This window comes from Polistes fuscatus, unplaced genomic scaffold (assembly GCF_010416935.1).
Source record: "Polistes fuscatus isolate 324 unplaced genomic scaffold, CU_Pfus_HIC Scaffold1, whole genome shotgun sequence".
NCBI lineage: Eukaryota > Metazoa > Arthropoda > Insecta > Hymenoptera > Vespidae > Polistes > Polistes fuscatus.
The window spans coordinates 17955625-17979806 of record NW_025112997.1 but is presented as its reverse complement, the minus strand read 5'-3'; the positions used below and the strand labels follow the sequence as shown (position 1 = coordinate 17979806).

At 38.1% G+C, this 24182-nt stretch overlaps 1 protein-coding gene across 5 annotated transcripts in view; it reads right to left on the bottom strand.

Moving 5' to 3' along the window:
* Positions 1-13891, bottom strand: part of LOC122515355 (RNA-binding protein Musashi homolog Rbp6) — a 557776-nt gene extending 543885 nt beyond the window's left edge. For all 5 annotated transcript variants that reach the window (XM_043632682.1, XM_043632674.1, XM_043632690.1 and 2 more), the window contains exons 1-2: positions 12359-13891; positions 9459-9499 (exon numbers count right to left, since the gene is read on the bottom strand). In XM_043632682.1, the coding sequence (XP_043488617.1) occupies positions 9459-9499; positions 12359-12423 (106 nt within the window). In that variant the 5' untranslated portion in view covers positions 12424-13891. The remainder of the gene's footprint in view (positions 1-9458; positions 9500-12358) is intronic.
* Between the last annotated feature and the right edge of the window lie 10291 nt (positions 13892-24182).

Genomic DNA, 24182 nt, shown 5'->3' with positions numbered 1-24182 from the left:
AGTCACACCTCACTGCCAACGCAAAGTGGACTAACCCCCTTAATTGGAAATGTTGAATGAATTCGAGCGTAGAGAGAGAGAGAGAGAGAGAAAAAGAGAGAATGAAAGAGAGAGAAAGAGGATGGCACATTGTTACTGTCGCGAACTATAGAGCTTCGATGCAGGAAATCCTCGTGGATACACACACCTATACACGTTTCCCGGCATTGCACGCGGCGAACCTGCGTTATACTTTTTTGGATATTTTTTTTAAACCCCCCCCTCCCCCACCACTCCACACACAGTTTTTCTATTTTCTCTTTCTATTTCTCCCAACACTCTTTTATCCGATCGCAAATTCAAACGATCCGTGCAACGTGCAACCGGCAAGACGAGAAAACCCCGTTCGTTAACACATTTCCCACTGTTCGCGTAAAAAGAAACATTACTCTGTGTCTCTTTATTTCTATAGACATTTTTTTGTTATTATTATTATTGTTATTGTTGTTATTAGCATTATCAAACATCGTTATAATATTTTTTTTTTTTTTCATTTTCCATTTCGAAGGAAATAATATACGTATCGAATTACGATTGCTTATTAAATCGAATAATTGTAATCATTTAACGCGCGAGTTGGAAACTTTTATACAATAATGAAGTTTTTGAAATGCTTCTAACAAACGTAATTTATATTGATTCCGTTTAATGTAATTGCACATTATAAAGTGAATATATTATAATTAAGAAATAACGAATTATAAAATATATTTGACTAAAAAGGCTTGGATCAATGTGATATTTTCTATACGTTTATCGCTTAATTTTGTCGAATATTTAAAATAATTAAAAGAAAAGTGGCTGTCATCATTGATATTTATCGCAAAAAAAACAAACAATAACGGAGTAATACACCGTTGCACATGTGTATGCAAGAGCTATGACAATAACTAAGAACAGAAATGAAAATAACGAATAAAGAAACGTTGGCGAGAGAAAAAAAAAAAGCGCATGATAAAATAAAAGTAAATAAGAAAACGCGTGTGGAAATGTTTGTACAAAAAATATGTTACATATTCATTAAAAACTTTCACAATCTATAACTCTTTTTTTTCCTCCCAGAGCGAGTCGCAGTGAATTCTACTTTTATAAAACATCGTGTATTCGAAGTAGACCATCTATAACCTTCCGCTTCAATCTCTGCTTTATTAGTGAATTGTCTCCTCTTGCATCGTCGGAAAAAAAAAAAAAAAAAAAAAGAATTTGTTTAAACCATTTCTATGCGGTTACGTTTTGTTATCGCATATTTATTTTATTTTATTTATTTAATAATATTTTATTGATCCTAGAGCCTAGGCTCCCTAAAGGCCATTAATTACAGTAAAGTACAATATAATGTATAGATAAAACAAAACAAAAATTAAAATTATGTAATTATTATTAAACTTATCATTATATTAGTAGTAACGCACAGTAAGTAGATAAATGTAAAAAGAAAAAAGAAAATAGTAAATAATACATAAATAAAAGTATAACACGAAATATAATATAATAATAATAAATATAATATAATATATATACATAAATAAAAGTATATTCACGAAATACCATATACACACATATTACACGTGTTTCTGTAATTTTTATAATCAATTTTTAAATTACAAAAATAATCATGTTCTTGATTATATACTTGATTTAACCGACAAATTTGAAATTTACATGAAAATCGTAATACAAAAGTATACGTCTATCGAGTTAAAGTTGCACCGAGATTTGACCGATGCATATTCGTATATTCTTCGTATATTTGCATACAAATTTGTATCGTGCGAGAGAATAAAACAAGTTTACTACTGTTGTTAAATTACGAAAAACCTTACGCGAAAGTTTTTTCGTTTATCCGATATACTCTCTCAACACATTTTTTGTCAATTTCTTTTTTAATCGTAAACGACGACATCAAACAACGATAATGAACGTTTCTCCAATTAAACTTTTTTTTACTATCGTCGATGATCTTCGAGTTATTGTAAAAATGTATTTATAAGCGAAAACGAAGAAAATCTCGTATAAAATTTGTAAATTGCGTTTTATAGAAAAAAAAAAAAATGTAATAGATTTTATCGTTCGTTTTTATTAAATAAATAAACACTACAGTTGGAACGTTTTCATCGAATCTGAGAACAAATATAAATGTATATAATGTTTCCATAATTTACTTCCATTTTTTCCTCCTCGAATAAAATAAATAAAAATGGCCGATGAAATCCGTTGAAGTATATATGTGTATGTAAAAAGTATTTCTTTTTTTCCCTTTCTTTTCTCAATTCGATCGAAAATTGTATCTCCGAGAAGTTCGTAGCTTGACTTATACCCACATAAACTCGCTCCGAATCGTTATCATCGATCGCTTAGGTCAAACTCGTGGCCCGTTCCAGTTTCTCTCTATCGCATATCGTAGATTTTCCATAGAAAAGTGTCCCATTCCCGCGCACTGCGCCGTACACGTGCGCAAAGAACACATCGAGGCTGTTACAAATCGAAGATAATGAACCAACGTAAATCGAGATAAATTAAAACGGATTTTAATAAAGAAAAGAAAAAAAGAATTGAACAGCATCGAACGCAAATTGATTTTCTCTCGAATGTTTTTTGAAATCTTCTATAATTTATGTAAAATTTTTCAATACCTTTTTTTTTATTTTCTCTTCTTTTTTTTTTTCAATATAACTCTCTCGACAATAATTTTCTTCCGATATTTTTCAAACTACTCGTCGTAAGAGGTATGAAAGAAATATTACGCGCGATCAATAATTTCGTTTTCTTTTGAAATTTTTATTTTCTATACGTAAAATAACGTAACGCGAGTATGTTCCAGATATATTTAAGTAACCTTTCTTATAATATATACAAAAAGGAAAAAAATAAAGAAAGGAAGAAAGAAAAAATGAACTTTGGACAACCAAGGGAGATTATTTCTGATCTTTTACGAGATTTTTTTGCCTTATTTCTATAAGTAACAAAAATGTTTTGAAGAAAGAAAAGGTCAAAAAGAAGCAAGTAAAATCTATAAATATCTATATATATATATAATGTAACAACGATCTAGCAAAATGGGCATAAGAAAACCAACGATAATGAGTGTTAGGTTGTAGTAGGTAGGTCGTATATACGGGGTGAAATAAAAATACGCGACAAAACTTTCAGGAATAGATTTCTCCTACGTATAGAAGAAAAAAAAAATAGGTTACATCAACATACATGGTTCAACAACGACAACAAAAATGTTTCATTTCTGATTTATAAGACTTTTCAAGCACTGACTCCATAACCATAAGTTTCTCCAACGATAATAACTCAATTCGAAACGAGTTGAGGTTTACATTTAGATAAGAGATGGAGAAATTCTCTCCGAGCCATGTATCATACGTAATTCAAGCAACTAAACATAATTGAAATACACTAATATCCCATTTGAAAGTCTCATAATTCGAAGATGAAACATCTTCGGACCCCATATTAATAAGATCTATTTTCTTCTTTACATATGAACCGTTCAAAAACCATAAACTACTGAACCGAAGTATCAAAACACTTGATTGTTCGGTTTCAAAATAAATTTCTTTAATAATACAAATAATGCGTTAATTAATAAACCTGTTAATTAATTGTAATGCGTTAATAATGAAATCGCAAAATAATGCGATGACACGTAACATCGTTGAATAACAAAATGTCGTATAACTTTCGAACGATAAATGATATGACACACAAGTTACGTTAATTTATCAAAATTTCTCTAGTTTTGTTAGTATATATAATTGATTCGACAAATAAACGTTTCATAGGTGGAATTTACTTGACGAAGTTTATCTTCCGTAGAGTTTTGTGACACACACTGTATACGTTTTAGATATATGTATCATCGAGAGACAAGACGGGTCTTGTTCGAGATCTACGAGCCGGCAAAGAAAGATGTCTGAAGATAAGAACCGTTGGTCGGTCATGCGAAAGAGTGCTACTGTATACAATATACACACTTATTCAATATCACACGCGTGCTTTCTCTCTTTTTTCTTTTTTTATTAATGAACACGACGTACGGTATCGCTACGAAAATATATCATACGCGAGTAATGTATAATCAGCGTGTGAGTAATAAACGAAAACCCAAAGATAAATCACAAGAACGCGAGATCAAAAGCAAAATGTTAAACATTCGTCTCGTATCTATGCGTTTAAATCGATGCAATATGTGTGTGTGTGTGTGTGATGTTTTCTATAAAGAAAAAAAAAAAAGAGAAAACATTTATCAAAACAAGTATTTAAATCGTGAATTTCGTTCACCTGTAAATAATGTTTTCGATGACAGGAGCGTCACATTCGCGTTTATCCGTTCATAACTAACAGGAGTAAATCGAGAGAGGGTTCAAAATAAAAGAAGAAATTTGTCGAAGCAAGTAAAATTTAGCGTTGCCTCGATTCGGACCCCTCCTCCCGCCTCCCCGTGATAAAAATCAACCGGAAATGCGGGTTACGTTCATACGTGGAAAATAATATGTGTATTGAAACGGTAAATTGTAGCATTGATGTCGGCACGCGTGACGCAATGGAAAAAAAAACCACTCTCAATAGTTTGCCTTTTCGAGTTAAAACGTTTCGAAATAAATAATGTTTGAAAAGATTTAGTAAAGAGGGAAGGAGGGAAATAGTAAATTGAAAAAACGGATGAGTCACGGAGCAACTTCTAAACACTTTGAAATGAAATAATCCGGGCATAAGTTTCGCGTACATTCAAAAGACAATTATAATAATTAATTCTGCGCAGGGAGGAGAGGGAGTGGGGGAAGGAGTAGGAGAGGGAGAGGGAGAGAGAGAGAGAATGAGTAAAAGAAAGGTTGCAGAATAGAACGCGTGGCATGAGAGACGTGCTTATGGAGGCGGAATGAACACAGGTAACAAAAGAGTCGTTCACCCTGTTTTATGTTAACAAATATCGTTGCACTAACAAGCTGGTGGTCGCAGAGGGAGCCGCAGGCAGTCACCTATGTCGCTGCAAATAAATTAGGCGTCCCTTTCGACCTACTTGCGTAATTAAAGTCCCCTTTTCATAGCGCTAAGAGAAACGAGGAAACGTGTGGTACGAAGAGAGTAACAGAGAGCAAGGGAAAGAAGAGAAGCACCAAGTATAGGTCGATTAATTCTCGGTCAGTTGACCGATCTTGCACCTTCTTTCCTTATTTCTCTTTTATCTCAATCTTCTTCGACGATTTACTTTCAAATAAATACTAATACTCTTCTTCTTTTATCTCTGACTAATAAAAATTTCATTTAATCGAGCTGATCCCGTTCGTTCGTTCGAGGACGCTTTTAAATCCGTGTACATTGACTAATTCTTAAATAGCACGAATTAGATAACAAATTAAAAGACAAATAGGCTCTCAAAAGTGTCTTTATGCGTTTGGTATGAAACGCGCGACGAGGGAAAAAGAATTTTACTCCGACGAAACAGAAATGAAATGTTAATGGACGTTTAATGAGAATTACGATGACTTACCGCGATAAACGCGCAATTTAGTTCCGCTTTGGTTTTTTAATGAAGAGGTGTGTACTTAAGGGTTATACCTTCCGTAGATATACGATCCTATTTGATAAGTAAACGCATATTATTGGATTAAATGAAACCAATTAAATATTTCTTTTTGATGTATACAATTTTTGAAAAGTGAAGATTTTTCACGATCAACCCTGTACCTCCCCCACCCCAAGAATTTGACGTATACAATTAAGTAAAATTGAAATCCATCAAAATAGCTAGTTAACAGTCGCATCCCAAAAGAGACTACTCGTTGACAAATTTTTGCAGTTTTTTTCTGCTCTTCTTTCTTTTTTCCCTTCCTTCCTTCCTTCCTTTTTTTTTATCTCACTCTCGTACCATCTCCGACTATATGTCGGCTTGCCCATTAAAACGGCCGGGTGCAATTATGTTTAAAAATAGCGAGAGACTCGAGGAGGAACGTCTGTTGCGCTCGATTGCATCAGACACCACGACGACGACGACAACGTTAACGTTGCTTACGTTGACAAAGTCAGAAAAATGCAACTCTTTCTCTCTCTCTCTCTCTCTCTTTGTTTCTTCTCTTGATCTTTCTAATTACTGCCATTTTACTTTATCCAAACAAACCATACGATCACATTTGAAAATACCAACTAAGCATTGAGAATGAAACGTTTTATTTGAAATATGATTAAGGACTAATGTAAGTCTTAAACGTAGATAAGATAAATACGCGAGGCAACATTGAAACGTTAGAGAAAAAATGTTGACGAAAAAATACATCGAATTTAGGATTTATTAGGATATAATTATGCGAACGTGTATTCTTGGATCTTTTGAGATTTATCCGATTTATCCAGTATATCTTGCTTCGATCGGTTTTTGCAAAAATCGATGTCTATAATTTGACTATTAAAGAAATAAACAGGAAGAATATATTCGAGGCTTGTTCGACCTACCGAAATTGCTTAGAAAATGAATTATAAAATGAACGAATGGTATAGAAAACGCGTTGGGTAACTAACACGCTTCGCCAAGTGTAAAACTGTTCGCCATGAAACGTCGCAACGAGAATTTCATTTCTAACCCGGGTTTAGATCGCGTTTGCAAATAATCAAGGGAAACGTTCAAACTTGAAGAAGAAAAACGACGAAAAAATGTTCATACGTCGTATTTGTTTCTCTTTGTTAGATTGCGTTTTGAAATTAATTAGCCGTACGGAAGAATATTATACGATTAAATAACAATGGGAGAAAAAAGAATGGAAAATATCTTTCGTTAGATTCTCTCCAACGTTTTTTTTTTCTCTATGCAATAATAACATACATACACACAAGGAAGTATATTTTTATTGATATGTAATACCAAACACAACATTGCAATTAATAAAGACTAAATGTAAATGAACTCACTCATCGCGTATCTCGCATCACAATGTTCCGAGTGTTTTAACAATTTGCCTGTAGAACGTTTCAAGTATCGGGTCATTGTTCTAAAAGATTGAAACGCTAAGATGCGTTAAGCCGTGTTTCCGGTATACACAAGAAACTACTGTTTCATGCGTAGCATTCTTTGGATTCGAACGAGAACATTAACAGAACCGAAAGATAACATTTTCATTTTGTCACATTTGGTGTACCCAATTTAATTGAAAGTGAATTTGTGTGTAGTATTAAAGTTAATGCTTATCACTAATATTTCTTATTTGTCGATTTAAATAATGATACGTAATTTAACTGAAATCATGCCTATCAAAATTGGGAAGCAATCTTTCACTTTTTCCTAAAAAAAAAACCCATAAAATGTACATTATTCATTTCTAAAAAATAAAAGTGAATATATTATTCATGATCCAATTGACTAAAATCTCACTCTACACGAAGATATATATTTTTTTTTAAACCGATCACGGTATGAATAAGTATGCACGTTGAATAACTGAAAAAACATTCCTAAAGATTAAAAAGCAGCGATAATAAATATTTGTACAAATGCTAAATTTGGAGTGATTCTTATAGCAGAGACGAAAGAGTTACAAAATAAGAAAAAAAAAGAAAAAAAGAAAAATAAAATGAAGAAAAAACGGAAGAGAAAATTGATGTAACAACTTGTACACGGATGCCGCAAATTTCGTAGATAAGAGGCTTGAATAATGCGACTCTGTGATCGCCGATGCAAACTGAAGAATCGCTCGGCAGATTTAAATCACACGGTCATCGAACAGAACTAGTACGAAACGACGAGCAAGGAAGGAAGGAAGGAAGAAACGAAAGAAACGAACGAACGAACGAAACGATCTTCTTTCCGAGCCCTTCAAGGTTTCTTCCTCTCATCCGTTCGCGTACTTTCCATCTTCTCCTTCCTCTTTGCTTACCAATCTCAATAAGAACCTGGACAAGCCGTGAAAAGCAAAAGAAACCGAGCTCTTCCTGCCTGCGTTTTTATTTTCTATTTTTTTTCTTTCTTTTCTTTATCGCTTACCATCGTCTTAACTCGCGGAAAAAGACTATCGAGGGAAAAAGAGAGACAGAAAATAAGAAGAAGAAGAAGAAGAAGAAGAAGAAGAAGACAAGAAGAGGTCCTGTAAAGCAAGAGAACAAGACGAAAGCAAGGTAGAGTTACGGCTTACATAACGACGACAAATAACGCTAATGAGTCCTACTTCACCTTTGTTTCTCTTTTATTCTTCTTTATAAGAAAAAGAGAAAGAGAGAGAGAGAGAGAGAGAGAAATAATACGCTTCGACTAATTCTATACTTTCTGAAAATATTTTCTTCTTATCAGAAAAACTGCTTGACGATAAGTGCATAATCGATCGAAAGTGTATTATATGGGAAATATATAAGAGTAAGTAGACACACACCATTCAAAGAAAATATTTGATATTTTTACAAGGATAAAATGATCATTAAAGTGCTTAGAGGAATTGAAGCGTATCCGACCTAATTATATACCATAAGAAAGAGAGAGAGAGAGAGAGAGAGAGAGAGACTCGCACCGAGAAAATAACGATGCAAGCAAAAATATTTCTTTCTCTTTCTCTTTCATTTTGTTTTTAGATCGTCTCAGTTCTCTTCACTTATTTGTGTTAACGACAAAAATGAACGATAATAATCGTTAGAAAGTTATGAATATGATAACGAAATATAGGTCGAAATAAACTATGAAATCATTCGAATGACGCATATATATGCATATGAAAATCAATGAATGGGTACGATTAACGTAAGCGCGAATAAATTGAGATATCCTAATCTGAAGAGGAGTTTTTTTTTTTTTTTTTAACAGTATATAACGATTAGAATTGTTATAAATAATATTTACTTTTACGCTTGACGATATCGACCATTTTTCCTCGTATCTTTCATCACACATTAACAAATAATTATTATTTTAGCAGTCGGATGGTTTGACACGATCGCTAGCCGACATACGCGAGTATAATCGACATTGTTTATAAAGAAGTACAAGATAGAGCGAGAAAAAGGCGCCTTTTTTTTTGTCGTGACAGATAATGGATGTTTGATTCGCCAATACATAGGTACGCTCGACTAACAGAGTTATTCGAGTCCATCTCGTGTCATCCAGTAATTTTTCTTAATCACCCGATATACGCACACGGTCACGCTTATAATACGGTGTACGTATCGATTATCCTCGTTAATCTTGTTTTATACGATACTTCTTAGAAGATTCCTGTCGAGATATTCTATGCCTTATTTAATAACGTCATATTGTATCGCGATTGATAAATATTAATTTAAGAATAATACGAACAATTGTGTTGAATTGAGCTAAATGTATAACATATATATATTTAAAATTTGCGCGTTAATTCAAATCTAAATGCACATTGATTAATTAATATAACACGTGTGGTGGTTAATAAATTAGCGTGAAAAAAGAAAACAATGCTCACCTGGACTGGTCTGCCATGATAGACCACCGATGAACATTTTCCTAGAAAAAAAAGATGATTCCATCAGCATCGCCATCAGCCAAGCTTCAATGTTGAGAGACGAAGGCGAAGAAAGAGAAGACGGGGTAACTGCCAGCAGAGGGTAACTTCCGGTATCTCTTAACCCTCTGCGCAGTCTCCGTTTCTCGACGGCAGGTGTCACCACACATCAACCAACAACCAAAAAACTCACGAACGATATATTTTTTGCTTTTACATTTTCTTTCTTTCTTTCTTTCTTTCTCTCTCTTTTGGGCAATTTTTCTTTTCTTTATTTTATTTTATTTTCTTTATTTTTTTTTCTTTTCTTTTTCTAGAACTCTGCTCGATCTCGATACGGTGGGCCAATCTTGAGGAATGCAATTTTAATTTCGGAAGATAATTTCCATCACAAACAATAGCGATTTCTTCTTGAACTCGCGGCTACCCCCATATCCCCCGATATCCCCCCCCCCTGGTCGTCGCGGGCACATCGAAGTCTACCCGAGCACGCAGGGGAAAAATATTTAAAAACCGCGGGAAATTTAAATTCGATCGTTCAACCGTAGTTTGCCGCCAATGCGATAAGGCATCCTATCGTCCATTAAGCTTGATCGAAACGAGAGCATTTCGGATAAAAGCATGGAAAGCTGTTCGTGAATTAAACACTCTCGTCGTGACTAAATAGATCGATAAGTACGCGCGAACAAGATCATCCGTGGCCGCCGATTTAACGACCACGATTATAATTCACCACGAAGAAGAAAGGAGACGAAGAGAGAAAAACAAGGACGACGACGACTACGAAAAAACGTGCGCGTAATAATACGCAAGATCGTAAAACGACATTTATATTTAACGAAGATAAAAACCGATTTTAATACCACTCAAACGGAGTAATGAAAATACATCGAAACCGGTAATTATCCTAGGAGCTTCCTCCGTTAACATCCTTCCTCCACTCGAATATATCTTTCCTAACGATTCCCAAGCACGTGTAATCTTAAATCATCCATAATGATAATCTAATAAGTACTTATTATAAGCGTCATTAGCGTAGAAAATGAGCCAATGAACGCGAGGTAACAAGTGAGCGCGGAGGAAAACAAACAAAAAATATATCTTCACGTTTTTCCCTCCCATTTATGAAGAATTTTGACCGGACGCTAATCATCTCCCGGAGAGAGTCTCGTTATCATAATTAATATACGTAAAATCTCGCGTTAGTCGCGTAGATGCTAACGAAGATAACGCTCTCTCGCATAATGGTCGTAATCACGTGGTAGCGCGTTCGAACATCGATTTTCTGAGGCACGACAGCCTCGTTGTGAACTCTCCCACCCACGCGCTTGCTTTTCCGTCTATCCTTCTCCTCTCTCCCTCCCGTTTTCTCTGCTCCTCTCCACACTCTCTCTCCTCCGTTCCTTCTAAAGCGCTTCTAGGCGTCGTCTCCGTTCGTAATACTTTTACGTGGTAATCCGGTAAACGTATGCCCATTTTCAAGGAGATTAACACGCGAACAAATCTCTTTTCAATTTCCCCCACCACCCCCACCCTCTTGCCCCGATCAACCCCTCTTTATATAGATCCCGTTAAATCGATCATTTCTTTCTTTTTTTCTTTCGTCGTTGTTTTGTTCGGTTGAAGTTTAACGATTAAGTTACGATCGAAATGAAAATACCAGATTATTTCGCGTGCTATTTTCATCGACGCGTTTGAAATACGATAAGGAATGACATGAACTACTAGCGTTTTTCTTTGTGGATCATGTGGTCAGCAACCCACACGTAATTCGACCTGAAGAATTGGAACGCAACGTAATAACTTCGTAAACTCTGCAACGATCACGACCACGACCACGACAATGACAGCATAGAACGATTCTTGTTTAGATGCAATTTTTGTTTTCTTAATTAACACGAACAGGGGGCTGTCCGATTAATTTATTATTCGACGAGAAAATATTCAACGTAAGTGCAGCTGAATTGAAAAAGGGGTGAAAATAAATAAATAAATAAATAAATAAATAAATAAATCAAGAAAGAAAGAAGGGAGGAAGGAAGGAAGGAAGGAAGGAAAGAGTATCCTTTGCTTGGCGGCAAACCATTCTCCTCTTTGGAGTTTCTCTCGGATCGTCCCATTCATTTACCCTTCTTTCGCTCCCTCTCGCGCGTTTCACGCGGACCAAAGGGGATGTCTCTGGCGAGAGGTAAGGGGATAGGAGGATGCCAAACGCGCTTAAAAGAAGGCGCCACTGGTACGAGGACAGAGAGCACACTATACCGTGACACGCATATTCACGCGCCCGGCAAACAAACACCACGCGCGCGTTTGCTCCACCGAATGACAACAGCGATGACGACGACGACGACGACCACGACCACGACAACAACAACAATAACAACAACAACAACAACAACAACAACAACAATAATAATAATAATAACAAACAGCAACATCAACATATATACATGTGTTTATATATATATATAAATGCATATATATATTTAAACACATATGATATACAAATGTATAAACAAAAAGCATGAAAATAAATAGAAATAACAGCAAGTAAAAGGCCACGATGCGCACGATTATAATCCGGAACGGCGGGCAAATCATAGAAAGAAAGGATTAAGACGATATATATGCGATTATTATCTCTAGAAGAAGCACTCGCGCGATATATAAATATTATATAAAACACATTCGAGGAGATTATCGTCGCGTATTTTTCTTTTTTTCTTTCTTTCTTTCTTTTTTTTTTCTTTACGATCACAAGAAGAATCTACGGAAGCCGTAGTCGTAGTCGATGCTATTAAAAACATTGCTGGTGGATGTAGGTGGACGATCGATTTTGGCGTAAGCATGAAGATATGTACCCTGGATCGTTGGGCACCTCGGCGGGCGAGCCGCTCGCCACGATCTCCTGATTCTGAGATTCCATAATGGCGCGCGGCGCACGGCTCGTTGTCGTCGCAACGCTCTCGCCTTTTCCCCGGAGTATCACGGGTTAAATTGAATAAAGCACGGCTGCTACTAACAGGGAGGAGAAAGCCGCTATTCCCGAAACTAAATTTCTGCTCGATTCGTCCTCGTGCGACGGCAGGACAACGACGACGTCGTCGTCGTCGTTCTTCTTCTTCTCTTGTATTATGTTGTTTTGTTGTCGTTGATGTTGATGTTGTTGTTTTTGTTGTTTCTCTTCTTCTTCCTCTTCTTCTTCTTTTTCGTTCGTTCGTTCGCAACGACGACGACGACGACGACGATGACGACGATGATCACGAGACGACGATGACGACGATGATCTTCCCCTCGTCGTGCACGTTGCGTTGGCCGACGGTGACAAACTGAATCCTCCTTCTTTTCCCTTTCGAAGAACAACGTCTTCGACGACGACGACGACGACGAGAGAGTGTCTTCTGCTTCTGTTACTCTCCACGTCGTTGATTAACAAGTAGTAGTAGTAGTAGTAGTAACACTTAATCGTGCAATTGCGAAAGAAGGAGAGAGATAAAATACAACTACACGGCAGCACGTCTTGTATCCCCCGTATTACGACGTCTCGTCGCGTTCCTCTACACGCGACGTATTTCCTCGTAGTATTATTATTGCGGAGTATCAGCAACACACAACCAGGATGACAACTAAGATGACAACACGATAACGAAACGTACGGCGAACTAAAATTGCACGTACGTCTCGTACTCGTCTAAGATGTGATAGACTATTCCGGAGTGCTCGCGCCAAGCCGGTCGACGACGACGAGGACGACGGCGACCGACGACGACCACGACGAGGACGAGGACGAGGACGACGACGACACCACGACCACGACGTAGGACGTAGGAACGTAGAGGGAAGAAGACGAAAACGACGACGAGCGCGACGACGACGACGACGACGACGACGACGACGGCGACGACGACGACGACGACGTTGACGACGACGACGACGACGATGATAACGAGACGGCAGCTACGAAGAGGACGGTTCACGACGAAGAGAAACAAGCAGCAGCAGCAGCAGCTTAGATGTCTTCTTCTTTATTTGACTACTTCTTTTCTTATTTTTCTCTTCTTCTCGGTGTCTTCTCTCAGTTTCACACGTTCTTTCACTTTCTCTCGCGCGCGTATTCCCTTTCTTTCTCTCTCTCTTTCTTTCTTTCTTTCTCTCGGTCGGTCGCTCTCGCTCTCTCTCTCTCTCTCTCTCTTCTCTCTCTCTCTCTCTCTCTCTCTCGCCACACTCTCCCCTACTACTGACTACTAAAAACTAAGGAGAAGGTGAGAGGTTACGTGGCTGCGCGGTACGGCAACTACTGATGACGGGCGGCGGCCGGTACTCGGACGTGCGACGCGCTCTGCGAGAGGTTCGACGCGACACTGCGCTCTCGGCGCGGGGCGGGGCGGGGCGGGACGGGGGGAAGCTGGGGGAAGGGGCTTCGGGTCGGGAGGGGGCCGCCGTGAACGTAGTGGTGGTGCGGCGGCAGCGGGACGCAATCGGGTCGTCGCCGGTGCTGGAGGGACGGGAGAGGAGAAGCTTGCGCTTGCGCTTTCGAAACCAAGAGGGCCACCGTTGCCGTTGCCGCTGCCGCTGCTGCGCTGCCGCTGCTGCTGCTGCTGCTGCTGCCACTGCTACGCTGCCGCTGCCGCTTTGCTGCTGCCATCCGACGCGGTCAGCTCGACAGGAAAAAGGCCGACCACCTACTCGCCTGCACTACTGAAAGGAGCCGATGCCAGCTCTAACGCTATGCCAGATCGCATACTATACGTGGTCTTTTTATCAAATGTGGTTAATCATTTCTCTTCGATCAAACACTATCCTTCTTTTTCTTTTTTTTTTTTTTATATTTTTCCCTCCCCCTTTTTATAAATCGTTAATAGAATTTGTACTTAATAGAAATGAAACGAAACGAAACCGAGCGTTAATTCGTTAAACAAGCATATAAGCAGATGAATGATAATATAGGTCAATCGATTGAAGTATTGATAGACATTGGAAAAATCCTATTACTATACCCCTTTTTCAATATCTTTCATTAGATACGATCGTTTGCTTTATCTCGATGAACGGTACCTCTATGCACTCGAAACAACAAAATTGAATCAACGAATAATTCGTTGATAATGCATACGATGGAATAATTTACCTGTGCTTGCTACTATAATGGATTATTATTTGCATTTTGAAATTTATCGTATAGAAAGAATATATATATATACTGTTGAAGAGTAATTGATCGAGAGAAATGAGTTAAATGCATCGATATTTGCGCTAACGTTAACGTAACTTGCCATCTTCTTCTACGAAGAAGATTTATCCGTAATGATCGAATAGGTAGAATCGGTATTCGCAGAAATCAGATGATAATTCGACGCCTTCTCCTCGTTGTCGTCATCGTCATCATCGACATTTGCGGTGGCAAGGAATCCCCAGATCCGAATGCGTCGCAGTCACGCTCGTCTACTGCTTATGACGTTCCCGATGGACCATTGGGGACCTGTCAATCACCGTTCAGAGACTTCTCGGTGGCTCAGAACGATTACACGTTCTAGACGAACCATCTAACCGAAACTATGATAAGTTGTCCCGATTAACGTATCCTTTGCTTAAGCTTACGACAAATTACGCGATTATTGCATTTGCATAGTTCGTATGAGTGCATCCTCTTCTATATTTAGAACGCGCACACAGATAATTGCTCGCATCGGTAAGGTGCGCCGAAGAAAATTTCATATCATCTTACGTTTGTTTATTACAAACTTTAGCACCAAAAAAAAAGCAGCTGGAACTATTTTTACAATTAGATTTTAACCGTTATCTTCTCGTTTATGTTGGCTAATGAGAATCACGATCGGATGGTCTTAAAAAAATCTCGTATCCCCAATATAACCGATTTTTGGATTTAATTCAACAACTAAAAGTATATAAAACGAAAGTATCAATTATGTCATCGTCGTCGTCTGTAAATAGACAATAAGAATGTCGATGAAATTTTTATCGACGTAATCACGATTCTCGTTCGCTCGTTACACCACCACCACCCTGAACGTTCGGCCGATTCTATCAGACGTATCAAAGGCTATCCGATAAAGCTTTTATTACTTTTATAGAAAATGTCATCCCGCGCGCACAGTTTTTCTTATATTTTATTCATTATTTCTCTCCCAATATGATTTTCTAGATTTTAATTTGAATGATATATATTTCATTTAAAATTCCAATAGTTGAAAATTATATTAACAGACGAGAAAGCCGTACTCCCACGCGATGAAGAAACAATACGAGGACGTACGATTCGAGCAAACGTTAGTTTTTCATTCGTTATAAAACGAGCGTGTTACTTCCATTCGAAAAGGTTGACACAGGTTGCGCGGCGCGTTTCTAAAGCAAAGGTCGTATTTCATGTATAGCCAGAGAAATTTATATACCTCGGCAAAAGTCTCATGGTTGTTGAATAAATCCCTTGGGATAATGACTGCTCACGATTTTGAGAATTCTCGCAACCGAATTGTAATATCCTTTGTTAAGAATTTCAAATAAATTTCAATTGTTTTTATAATCCTCGCCTAGCGAGCGCGCGTTGAAGAATCGAACAAAATCAGATTTTCAATGCGATGCTTTTTTTCTCGTCGTTGTTTTACAACGATTCGATTCGCTGTTTGGAAAATCGACGAAGCCGTTAACCGTAGGAACTACGCGCGAAAAATGATAGCACGAGAATTTGCGAGAGGTGGTAGTAGTAGTAGGGGGAGAGGAGGGGGTAGGGGGGAACGGAATCGGTTCGTTGGGCGCAAGTTTCGTCGCGTCATTCTGCCAAATCGTGAACCCGATAGACACGAGGAAAGGAAAGGAAAGGAAAGTACGGGAAGAGGAGAACCGTTTGAGCAAAGCATCGGGGGATCAGGGGCAATTAGTTAATTGAATTGATTGATGGATTTCATTGGCGCAACGCGCGCGTTTCGACTCAACGTCTGATTGAGAGTCTCGATTCGGCCTTCGTGTGTGCACACAGAAACCCTTCTACCTGGCGGCATTTCGCACTCAATGAAGGATTCGTACGTACGTGGTTTATAGAAAGTAAGTAACGTGCTTAGCCGAAAAAAAAAGAATAAAAAAGAGAGAGAAAAAAAAAAAGCTGCGGCAGACAGGAAGAAGAAAGGAAATATGAGTTACGATCGTTCCGTTGAAATTCGTGCTTCGTTTAAGGGCTACCTCCCACGTATAGGTATTAGAAAATGTTCTTCCCTGTGCAAATATTTGAAGAATTTGACAAAGTTATTTTAATTACAACACCGAGTTAAACTACCTTCGCCGTACCGAATAGAATCTACCTTTCGAGAATCATCACGACGAAGACGAAGATAAATTCGACAATAAGATTACTTTTCTCGCGTAGGGTGCCTCTCGAATTAGAAACGTGGATCTGACGCGTATGGTTTAATCCAGTTTTAAAATGCGCTGCAGACACACTAATAAGTTGAAACCAGTCAATTAGAGCGCTTGCTCCGGCGTCCTAAGCAAACACTCGCAGGTGTTTGAACGGCGTTCGCGGGTATGATGGGCGCGGTCGGTGCGAGGAGGTGCGACGAGGTGCAAGGCCAACGAGGAAGAGTAAAAGCCTCTTCGGTATGAGGTCTGCTAATGCAATATCGCGCACGGAAGGCGAAAATAGCAAGAGAAATGCGTTGTTTCTCGACTTATAGACAAATCCTCGAACCAACTTATTATTTCTTTTCGTTCTTTATATTTCGAATCAACTAAAAAAAAACATGCGCACACACATATTTGTTTTACGAAAACAATAGTATTGCAATGTTAATAATAATATTATTATTTATAAAACGTCGTTTGAAAATATATTGAACAACTCAGCGTCCTATACTCTTCGATCTTTCCATCTTCGTTTTTCTACCCCATCGGTATTCGTAATCTTCGCGTTTGCTCATCGTAAGAATGTCACTTGCCACGTTGCCTTTCGACAAAACTTTAAAACAAACTCCGAAGCTTTGGAGAAGTGAATCGTTATCTGAGAGTGACAGAAGGATGTCTCTCTAAACATAAAGAAGACCGCGCGCACGCTTCCTCCTGCTGAGATAGAGAGAAGAGTTAAAAGAGGAAGAAGAGAAGGTAGAGAGGAAGATGAGAGGAAACGAGGGGTAGGGGGGGACCACCCCGGCGAGCTTGCTTTTCTTCCATCCTTTCTCGTCTTTAGACGATTCCGAGGGAAAGGAAAGGAAAGGAAAAAGGGGGGGGCGGGGTGGTTTAGGCTCGTTCACGAGAAACTCGCCTAGATCAAAGGGATTTTCAAGATCGTTCGGTAAAGCACGTTTGACTTTGTGACTTGCGTTTTCAGCGAGCGTATCAATTAGCCCACACCATTAGAACCGATCCTATGTAATACCCACTATCATCCTTATTCGGACTAGACTTTACGTGTCGTGAATGTACCTCTCACTTTCCAACGGAACACTAATCCCGTTAACGTTTCGAGAAGAAGACGTTTACCGCTGTCCGTAACAAAAGACCGAGAAGTAGATTACAAGTGCTTACAATACACCGCAAAGACACCTCAAGGATCCGTTCATACAGTCGACACTGCGACCATGTTGCATTTTCAAAAAGAGATATTTTTACCTGCTTCGGAGATTTCTTTTATTAGCTAATTTTCAGATAATGGTAAATTAATGATGATTAAAATATGAAACTTGAATGTATCCAATTTTTAATTAATTTCAAAATAACGAATAATGTACCTTTTCGTTGCATAGAAAAATTTGATGATAAAATCATCGTGAAGAATAAAAATGAGATAAAAATAACAATACGTTACGTTAAATCCGTTAACCGTGAATGAAGAATTGACTCGTCACGTGAATAGGTTTTTCTCTAATGCATAAGACGAGTTAATTTGTTACGAAACTTTAACGTAAAAACGTTTTAATGAGTTTTCCTTTTTTAATACATTCCCCACGATAACGCGATGACTGCAATTAACAAACGTGATATTTCAAAATTAGTACTGCACAAAGAGTCATTTATTATAACAAAAATATGTAGGACGTATACCGGACGCGAACGACGACTTAATTGCAGTTTCTAAGACACGAATATAAACGGAATATAAAATAATGTTATATAAAAATATTTGTAAATTTCTTAGATATCGTATGCTTAGAATTTGTATTAACTCCAGTGTTAACAAGGTGGTAGAAAATTAGATAGAATACACTTCTTAGTGGAACGCATTGAGAGAATTATTGCACTGAATATACGCCTTCACGTGAGTCACGAGAATCCACAACTTCATCTAATCATCAATCAATTATTCCGAAAGCTACACGCTTCACTGAAAGGCATTTCCCGGAGTATATATCCAGCACATCATCCAAAATCAATATAACTTCCTAGATATAAGCTCTGTTGAATGAAAAACATTTGCAAAGAATCACATTATTGATGTCTCGGTTGCGAAATAAAATCCACCATCGCGCTACGTCCTTTAAATTATATTATCATACCGTTCGATAAAATTAATGAATTTTCCTCGAAATTATATTTGCTTATTCATCGAGGTACATCTATTTTGTTCTTTTTCGTTCGGTATTGTTCGCGTTACTCGTATAAAATACACGAATAATAACATTTCGCATTTATCGCAATCGAAAGTGTTTAACTCGTATCCGTAAATTTGCCGCAGCACGGTGTGCATAATGCGCTTTCGATAAACAAACTAACTCCTCGGTTAAAAGTTTATGACTCCCCGAAGGTTTCTCATGAACACGACGGATTACGTAGTTAATGATGCTCATCCCTTAAAGGGAAGTTCTTCTTAAGACCTTCGTCTATCGACGACCTAATGACTTTCTCTCGTTTCGAAGAAGGGTTGCTTGCAAGAGTACTGCTTGTAATAGTGGTAGTTAGTGTGTCTACTACAAACAGCAAGCGTGGTAACCACAGAGAAATATCATTAATCAGGACTGTCCGTATGTCTATCACTGTCCTCGTTTCATTAAAGGCCAAATCACGTGCGAAGAACCATTAAAAAGGTAAGAGAGATGCCGTATCGAGAAACAGCTTTTGCGCTGCGTCATTAAAGCCTCGATATTAAACTCCTACTGTAATGTATTTTCTAATATTTATTATCGTATAACATAACGAATATATGGCGTCGGACGTATACAAATTATAAATAATACCGCGAATTTTTCTATTTTTCTCGGATTGGGTCACAGCGTTACGAAGAAACTCTCCTTTTCGTTGATAACAATTTTTCTTCGATGAAACAATTACAAAAAGTAAACCCCATGTATTATACGATCGCATATAAAAATGTAATATAATAATATTCTCGTTAGTATGTATCCGCATATGTTATATATATATATTTGTGTACACGAATGCAATGATTTTCGCATGAACGTAACCGTTATAACGTAACTCGTACTAGTGGCACCATCTTTGAATACGAGCTAGTACTATACACTTCCTCTCATAAATGAATACGTTCGGTGGGAATTCGCGGCGGAAACGGTAAGACACACAAATTGACGCATAATTCCCGTCTTATTGCAAATAAATATATATCGACGTGTGTCTAATACTTCGAACAAAAATGAATATAAAGAATATCTAACGATCGCGGATATTCGGTAATAATACGGAATAATACCGTTAGATGTAATCTGAAGTTTTGTATATTAAGTAGAGAAAACTTAAGGAAGGAAGGGAAACAAAGAATATAAATAAAGAAAATAAGAAACTTGAGACGGAAGTTGTCCTTATGTGAGTAGAAAACTGCAAAGCAATGCTTATAGGAGTAAAACCTGCGGAGACACTAACAGTAATGGTCGGAAATGGCTGACGCGAAGAGAAATAATATAAATGGAAGTAACGAAGTAAGGCGAATAATAGTTGCCTCTTTTTCCCTTTCTTTCCCCCCCCCCACTCCTCTCCCTTTCTCTTGCTTCGATTCGCTCTTTTATGCTCTTCGCCAGTATGAGGAAGAAATGGAGAAACGTCCGAGAAGATTTGGGAAAATTCGTCTTCGAAATGATACAAGGCATTGCCTTTTTCTTAACGAAAAATAGAGAAATTCGAGTTTCTTGGATGAAAGTAAAAGAGGGTTGAGATTCCTCCCAAATAGATAGAGATAGAGAGAGAGAGAGAAAGAGGTTCAAAGTCGCAAAAAAGTAGCTAAAGGGGGAAGAAGAGCAAAACAGTGAGGCGAACTCGAGCCGCCGAAACGTCTGCCTTATAAATCGTTCTCGAGGGGCTGTGGACGAGTTACGAGCTACAGGATGAGCTAGCGAACGAGCAAGCGGACGTAGTATGTACTACTTTTTCTTTTTTTTCAACCTTTTTCCCCCTCTACTTTCTCCTTCTTCTTACCGACCGACCGGCTTGTCGGCTAATACATTTGTGCGATACTCGCGCAAATTTTCCGACCTACTTTTCATAATCGCCGAAAAAAATAATAATCGGTGCCATCGTTCGAAACACATTTTTATTGCAAACACAGATTATTGATGAATGGTATGAAGTAGATGGTAGATGGATAATTCGCGAAGGAAAGATACGAAAGAAAGTCTTTTGATTATTGGTTTTTATCTTGTCCAGAAAATAAAATTATTCAAATAGGTATTTTAGGAAGATTGTCCCTTTCATTGGGATTTCATCAGCAACTCGATCTTTTGTTCACGAATCTTTATACATTTTAGGAGACATCTATTCTTCCAAATCAACTAAAACTTAACATTTGTCTTTGTCCCAACACCGTTATGTTTATACATGTAATCTAACAATACTCAGTATAAAATACACTGAGCAAGTTCATGATCTAAATAACGTCTTTTGATTATTTTTCATTTTCCTCGGAGATGTGCAATTTGATCCGTTTAGAAATGGTTCCTACACCTTTCAGAGACGTAACAGCGGAGTCTTGCGAAAGTGGCGAAATCCCAATTGAAACGAACGAAAGGAAGCAAGAAAGCAAGAAAGCAAGAAAGAAAGAAAGAAAGAAAGAACGATCGAGCATATTCGGGGATTGTGTCGAGGGGGTATAGAAGTATCCATCGAGCTTCTCGGTTGTACGTACTGTCGTTGAAATATGTTCGACGGGGGGTGAAAAAGAGCTGACGATATTCATACCCAATGGTAGGAAGGCGGAGGAGTAGTAGAGCGAGAGGAAGAGAGAGGATCGCGGTCGCAAGGGGATGTCGGGCATTTTCCACAGTCGTCAACGATGAAAAAGAGAGGAAAAGAGAGGAAAGGAGAGAGAGAGAAAGAGAGAAAGAGCACATTCTACCGTACTTCACGCCACGGCGAACTCACGAAGCGACTGCAGCGTCAGACATTTCGTCGACTTCGATGGTCCTCGAATCGTCAATCAAAAACGGCACATTTTCCTCATAAAATTCACGCTCTTTCGACCGACGGATAGATAATAATTTCGCTTTATATCTTTCGAATATATCGTTTACTTCGTCTTCTTTATTATTTGCTTCATTTTTTTCTTCTCGTTGTAATCGCGAAAAGTAACTTACGTATGTATATTCCCGATAGCTTCTCTTAATTGACACGCCTTAGGGGGAAAATTCGTCCGTTTAGATTCTGACGATAGGGTGGATGATGGGATTGGGAGTGGGTGAGTAGCTGACACACCAGTTGAATGGGTTCTAGTCCTTTTCAAAGAGTAGAATATTCGATGCATAAGGAAAGCAATTTGATCGGCCACGTTCCGTTGAGCCATTAGACGTAAGATCGATGCCAGCCACGTGCACATAATATTTTCCGGATAAGAAACACCCAGCCTAACCCTGTCCACCATCTCTTCTCTTCTCCGCGAAGAGAGTGGTGTAAACCCGTCTTATCTTAGCGTTTCCGGTCCAACGAGCCGGAAATGCGTAATAGAGGAAGACATGGGAAAAGCGAATGGAAAGAGAAAAAGAAACGGGGAACGGCGGGAGGAGGGGGGGAGGGGGAGGGAGGGTGGAAGGTAGCGAGAGAAAGAGAGATTGCCGAGAGAGAAAGGAAAAATATATAAGCCGGGAAAGAAAAGAGAAGCGGAAATACGCGTGAACGTCGTCGTTGCTGGTAACGAGCGGACCTGTTCCAGAAACTAATTCCGTTCTGCGACTCGAAAAGCGTATAAAAAGAGAGCTAAAAGACGGAAGGAACGAGAAAGGAGTAGTTCGAAACGATGGAACAACCAAGACGACCGACCCAAGTGTTTCGGCCCGTTCTACTTCTTTTTCTTTTTTTTTTCTTTTTTTTTTTGAGATTCTCTCGAGTATTTTCTACCCCCGGAGAGCTATCCCGGAGAACTATACCAAGGAGCTAGACTAACGAGCTAATGTGCACGTCCCATCGGCTTGAAGATGATCGTTAAAACAACCTCCTCCTCGGACCTTCGGGGACCTTCGAATCTATGGACTAAACGTCTAATAATTCTCTCTCTCTCTCTCTCTCTCTGTACTCGCCTAATGCTCTTAACAAATTAGTTACGATCTAGGTTAAGTAATCGATACGAAATCACCCCTCCTCCCTCCCCCTGCCCCGTTTACATTTATTCCTGCTAATATTTTATTTGATTAAAAGCCATTAGTAGGGATTATCAATCAGATTTTTCTTTTCGTATCTTTTCATATAAAGAAAAAATTAATTCAACGCGTATAATATACCACGGATGATGGATAATAAATAGGAAATATTGCAAAAATATTATTTTTGCGTCGTAAAGACGATCGAATTCCTTTGGCAGAGAAGATAGCCGATACTCTGTCATATTTTTCAAAAGGAATAAAAGACAAAAGAAGAAGAAAAAGAAGAAGAAGAAAAAGAATAAGAATAAAATACTCTTTTGCTTCAAATCTTCGATCTCATAAATCGCTACCTACTTTCCGAGTGTTTTAGAGACTTTGAGCTTGACTTTTTTATCCGACTTTTTATCCCTTCCTCTTTTTTTCTTTTTTTTTTTTTTTCTTGTTCTTCCTATCGACGATATAGGATGTGTCTAGCAATATCAATTTTATGAGAGAAATCGTTGCCTTATCGCGTTTCAATCGATTTATGCGGCCAATTTCAATTGCGATTTAAAAAGGTAGAAGGGTAAAATAGAAGAGAAAAGAAAGGATAGACAGACAGAGAGAGAGAGAGAGAGAGAGAGAGAGGAGTTCTTTGATATCAATAAATATGTCGTTCCATCTTGTGCATTCTCTCTCCCCCTCTCCCGCCCCCCTCTCTTGTGTCCCTCTTCACGAAGATCGTTACTTTTGCATCGCTCGCCGGTAGAGCATTAAAAGCGTTCGTTCGTCTTGTATTTACGATCGAGCTAACGTTAATGTATTTGTTTTGTTCTGGTCTGTAAGTATCGCGGCGTACGTTCGTTTACGATTATGGTCTTGGAATGTTATATCGCGTAAACGGTTAATAACTCGTTTGCTCTATCGCTCAGCCTTTCTGCAAATATCTATTTCAGCGTCCCACGAAAACTTAGTTCGTATAAGAGAAAGTTTTTAATTCGAAATTCAACGTTAAATAGAATTCTTACGATGATGATAATTGAAAATATAATAATGGATAAACGAGGATTAAAACGATTGAAATAATCGAACTAGCTATTTTATCGATGTATATATATATCGTATCTTATATCACATTGTAACTTAATTTTAAGAGAGAAAGTTATTAAAATTCAAGACAACG